The following is a 5,272-nucleotide window of genomic DNA, read 5'->3' on the forward strand; positions in this document are numbered from 1 at the left end:
TGTTAAATTTCACAGGCAGATATTCGGGAACTTACTATTGTAAGTGGAATATCAGCACACGCGTTAAATTAATAAGGCGTGTTGTTTAATTCTTTGGTGGAAGGTAGAAAAAAATATAACTCTTGCAGCGAAGTCGACTTAATTATGTATTTACAATATATGTACAGAGTATCTCCAACGATTGATTACTAATGATTATACAAGTGCTCCTTGTTTTGTGCTGACTTAGTTCAAGTGCTTCTTTTGAAGTCCTTGGTCACATCTTATATCTACAACTTAAAAACTAGGAACAAATGCCAAGGGTGTGGCGAATGTCACCATTGGTGATTAACCCTTTTAGAACAACTTTGTGGAGACGTACAAGGCGGGGCTTTCAAAACTCAAAATATGTGGAAAGAGGGATGTTTACAACCTGTGAAAAAGCTACATCAAAATATTAACAAACGGGACTTTCTAAACGTTAAACTCATAAAATAAACACCCCATAATAAAAATGAAACTATATTAGGGATCATAAAGGATCCTTCTTAAACCGTTACCCCTATAAACTAATTTAAGTAGTTAACTGATTTATCTACCCATCCTCGAAGGGTCTACTCTCAAATAAACACAACACCGCCTTGTAGGTTTGCAAAGTATTCTAAAAATTGTATGCAGGAATTTTATGACCTGCAAAACGAAGAACGGTCTCTGAACATTTAGTATAAATAAAATATTTTTTTAGTTAACATAAACTGACTACATTTATAAATTTTCTTGGCCCCCGTAATGTTTGGTGAAGAAAATATGGCCCGCGGGCTATGATAAGTTGGACAGCACTGATGTAGATAAACACATTTTTAATTTTCCGTATTGACTTTAAACAGTATGTAGAAGACAATTTATCAGTTATGTCCATTGGTTTTCTTCTGTCAAACCCAGATGATGCTATTATTTGGCGAGGCCCTAAAAAGAATGGCATTATTAAACAGTTTTTAAGCGAAGTCGACTGGGGTAAATTAAATTACCTCCTTATAGATACACCTCCAGGTATTTAATGCTTAAAAATAACACTGCAAATAAACTACTTATTTTTTAATTTTTCACTTTATTATTATAGGTGTATTTTTTTTTAACAGGGACATCTGATGAACATTTATCAGTGACAACTTATCTTGCTAAAGCAGGATTAACTGGAGCCATTATAATAACAACTCCTGAAGAAGTTGCTTTGTTGGATGTAAGAAAAGAAATCGATTTTTGTCGGAAAGTTAATGTTAAAATCTTAGGAGTAATTGAAAACATGTCGTTATTTGTATGTCCAAATTGTAAGGTAAGAAATTGATTATTAAAGAAGTTAATAAAATTATTTTTGTAATATTATATTTATTAGACAGAATCAAAAATATTTTCAACAAGTGGTGTTAAACAAATGTGTGAAGATTTAAAAGTTCCTTTTTTGGGAAGTTTGCCTGTGGATCCTCTTCTGGCAAAGTGTTGTGACCAGGGAATAGATTATCTAAGAGAACGTTCAAATAGCCCAATAGTTAAGGCACTTGATAAAATTATTGAAGGTAAGAGTGAAATTTTAAGGCAATATGTTAATTTTATATATTAAATTTTTAGGTATAGAAAAGCAGTGTACAATTTAAATTGTACTATTCTTTTATTATTAAATATTATTGCAAACCACAATTTTTATTATTAAACATGCTGGTTTAGTAGTAAAGAAAATTCTTTTATTGAGTTATCATAAATCCTTATTCATTCATTAGGTCTACAAAACCATTATTACTAACATTGAACAAAACAGTGTTTCTACCAATGTAGTAAAAGTGGTAGTTGAAACATAATTTTGTAATGAAACAGTTTATGTGTGACCATATTCTTAAGAAACTAGTGTATAAACATCAAAAATTTTATTATTACACTATTACAGGTAAGTAAATAAAATTTTACTTAAATAGCTTAAAAATGCCCAACCACTGCCGTAGTAGTAGTATTATATATATGGTAACTTGCATGTATTTTGGCGGTAATCTCAGTTCTATTCTGTTTTACTTTATAAGAAGGAAAGAGACAGATATCGGTCGCGTCTTTCTATAGAGTGATCAATTTCATCATCGACGTTTATTTACTACAAGTCTATGAATTTCACGAGGGTATTTCTCAAACTAATTCGGTGTCTATGATTTTAACCATTTAGATAACTATAAGGAGAGCATAGAAGACTGATTATTCGAGCATTTCCGACAATGTTCGCATTGACTGCTCATTTGCTCGTTTCAGACGTTAGTTAACTAATGGGAAATAGTTACAGTATGTATAAAATGTGTAGTGCTCAATAAATTATTATAGAATTTTGTGATTTTTAAAATATTAACTACATATTTCCAAAGCAAGTCTTTTTAATTAGTATGTGGAATTGTCAGTGGCTTGCTCTAGCAGAATTGTACTTGCTGAACCTTACAAACAACGTGAATGTACACTGTTTATGTAGCAGGGTTTTTATATGGTAAGTAATATAAAAATACCTATTCATGTCATTTTATGTCAATCAATTTAAACCCGTTTTTCGTTTTGAAAAGTCCACATAGTGGAAGTTTAGGAAATAATTTTTTGCTAGAAATAGTATTTTGTTGGATTTAATGAAAGTTTAAGAAGGAACTGGTTTTTGTGAATTACTTGATTGTTGTTCAAAATGAGTGACCAAAATTCATTAAAACGGCCTGAAATTAATGACTTCTGTATTATAAAGCCAATAAGTAGAGGTGCATTTGGAAAAGTTTTTCTTGGTTATAAAAAGAATAACATGAATGTAATGTATGCTATAAAAGTAATGAAGAAAACTGAAATGATTAATAAAAACATGGTTTCTCAAGTGGTTAATGAACGTAATGCACTGGCACTTACTAATTGTCCTTTTTGTGTACATTTGTATTATTCGTTACAAACTGCAACTTCAGTATATTTGGTCATGGAGTATATGGTTGGCGGTGATTTAAAGTCTTTATTAAGTGTGTACGCATATTTTGATGAGGGAATGGCAACATTTTACATTGCCGAAATTTGCTTAGCATTAGAATACTTGCATAAACATGGAATTATTCATAGAGATATTAAGCCAGATAACATGTTATTATCGAAAGAAGGACATGTTAAATTAACTGATTTTGGACTTTCAAATGTACAAATACATCGAGATTTAGAAATGAAAGACTTTGAAAAATGGACTCCAAATTTGTGTGCTAGGACACCAGGACAGTTGCTCAGTTTGACTTCTCATTTAAGTTTTGGTTCAGGGACAACATATTTAACAATTTCTAGTGCTGAAAGTGACTATATTTCTGGTGGTGACAGTAATAGCACTGAAAAAATCAAAAATGCATCTTTTATATTACAAGAAGATTGTGGCAAAATTACAAAATGTAACGGTACAATTGATTTTAGTTCATTGCAAGAATCTACCAACATGTCTGGAATTGCTCCATTTCATTCTGCAGAAGATATTAATTTAACTGAAGTGAGTTCTTATCATACTTGTTCACATTGTGGAAGTTCTCAAGTGAATGCATCTCGTGATTGTGACTCCAATTGTGCTATTTCACCTGTTAGTAGTTATACTTTTAATAGATGTATATCAAAAAGGAAACGTAAAAGAATAAATAGATCACCTTCTCCTGTATCACATAAAACTTATTTACGTACTGGTCTTACAGGTGAAATTGAAGTACTTAAAATAGATTCAGCAAGTCCTTTGAAAGGGGGCGTTACTTTCAGTACACCAGTATCAGCTCAAAAGCCAACTAAAGTTAAAACTACTCGTTTTGAATTGCCAAATGAACAATATGCACAAAATAAGTGTTGTCCTTCAAATAATATAAACTATAATAGTCCTGATATTGATCTTAAGACACCAAGAACTCCATTCAGGACCCCGAAATCAGTACGCAGGGGAAACTGGAGCTCCGACCAAAGAATTTTAGGTACCCCTGATTATTTAGCGCCGGAGTTGTTATTAAAAAGAGGTCATGATTGTGCAGTGGATTGGTGGGCTTTAGGTGTTTGTTTTTATGAATTTGTTACTGGTATTCCTCCATTTAATGACGAAACACCACAAAAAGTATTTAGTAATATACTTAATAGAAATATAGAATGGCCAACAGGAGATGAAGCCCTTTCTCAAAATGTCGTATTAGCAATTGAGCAGTTGTTGACTTCTGATCCTAAAAAACGACCAACAGCTCAAGAAGTTATGAAAATGTCCATTTTTAATAATGTGGATTGGAGTAATTTACTTTCAATTAAGCCACCTTTTATACCTGATCCATATGATATTACAGATACTGGTTACTTTCAAGCAAGAAATGAATTATTAAATTTTGATATTTCTAATTTTGACTTGTAATTGTAAAAAAGTTATCATAATACTGAGAATGATATGCATTGTAATATTCCACTTTTTAGAGAAAAACAGGTATAATGTACAATAAGACAATAAAGTACCTACTTTCTTTTATCAAAAACCACTAATACATTTGTCAATTTAAATTGTAAATTCTACTTTCTTGAAATATAATTTATAAAATACGTGGCATTATTCGTTTTTCTTTGTGTTCATAAGAAACATACAATTTCAACAAGTTGTACGCAAAAATGGGATCATATTATTAGTAAAAACTTTGTTAAAATGTCTCGATTAGTGATTTCGTTTGTTATGCTGAAAAAGAATACATGTTGGGCGTGGAAACCATTTCTTCACATAATTTTCAAGCTTCCGAAAATTAAAATCAGTACGTTACTCAATTGCAACCTAATCTTAATTTTGTTTGTAGGTGTACAAAAATGACGAGGCAACGGTAGCCTCACCTCAGGGCAATGACGTTCTAATAACCTAAACCTAACCACCCTTACACAGAACAGATAGCCGTGGGTAGACTGTCTTGACACAACCTAATCTACTTCCAAAAAAACCTTATGATCCCAAGATACAAATAAAAGTATTATGTAGAGTTAGGCCAGTGTTGCCAGACAGATTTTATAAAAAACTGTAGGTGGCAGCTCCAAAAAGCAGGAGGCGTAAGAACAAAAGCGGGAGATCCAAACTATTACCATTTGAAAGTATGGTTAATTATAAAATTCAATAAGAATTCATACAAAACATAAAAATGAAGTTCAATTATTAATAAATAATGATTAAATAAAAAGTATCTTGTCTAAAATTATTTATTAAATTATTTAATTAATTAAGACAAGAAAAGAAATTTCAGTTCAGCTTCTTGTTTGAATGAAT

The 5,272-nt window shown here is 31.2% G+C and overlaps 2 protein-coding genes across 5 annotated transcripts in view; both read left to right on the top strand.

Moving 5' to 3' along the window:
* The window catches only part of LOC108737540 (cytosolic Fe-S cluster assembly factor NUBP1 homolog), an 8,410-nt gene extending 6,702 nt beyond the window's left edge, over positions 1–1,708 (top strand). For 2 of the 3 annotated variants that reach the window (XM_018470427.2, XM_025975601.1), the window contains 4 exons: positions 867–1,029; positions 1,119–1,312; positions 1,373–1,553; positions 1,606–1,708. In XM_018470427.2, coding sequence (XP_018325929.1) covers positions 867–1,029; positions 1,119–1,312; positions 1,373–1,553; positions 1,606–1,631 — 564 coding nt within the window. In that variant the 3' untranslated portion in view covers positions 1,632–1,708. Of the gene's footprint in view, positions 1–866; positions 1,030–1,118; positions 1,313–1,372; positions 1,554–1,605 lie in introns of those variants that run through there. The other variant, XM_018470428.2, reaches the window with a different exon arrangement.
* A 513-nt stretch (positions 1,709–2,221) lies between these two features.
* Positions 2,222–5,272, top strand: part of LOC108737538 (serine/threonine-protein kinase greatwall) — a 9,451-nt gene continuing 6,400 nt past the window's right edge. Inside the window, exons 1-2 of one of the 2 annotated variants that reach the window (XM_018470424.2) lie at positions 2,222–2,494; positions 3,430–4,807. In XM_018470424.2, the coding sequence (XP_018325926.1) occupies positions 2,397–2,494; positions 3,430–4,387 (1,056 nt within the window). In that variant the 5' untranslated portion in view covers positions 2,222–2,396 and the 3' untranslated portion in view covers positions 4,388–4,807. Of the gene's footprint in view, positions 2,495–3,429; positions 4,808–5,272 lie in introns of those variants that run through there. The other variant, XM_025975599.1, reaches the window with a different exon arrangement.

This window comes from Agrilus planipennis, unplaced genomic scaffold, assembly GCF_000699045.2.
Source record: "Agrilus planipennis isolate EAB-ADULT unplaced genomic scaffold, Apla_2.0 scaffold139, whole genome shotgun sequence".
Lineage (NCBI taxonomy): Eukaryota > Metazoa > Arthropoda > Insecta > Coleoptera > Buprestidae > Agrilus > Agrilus planipennis.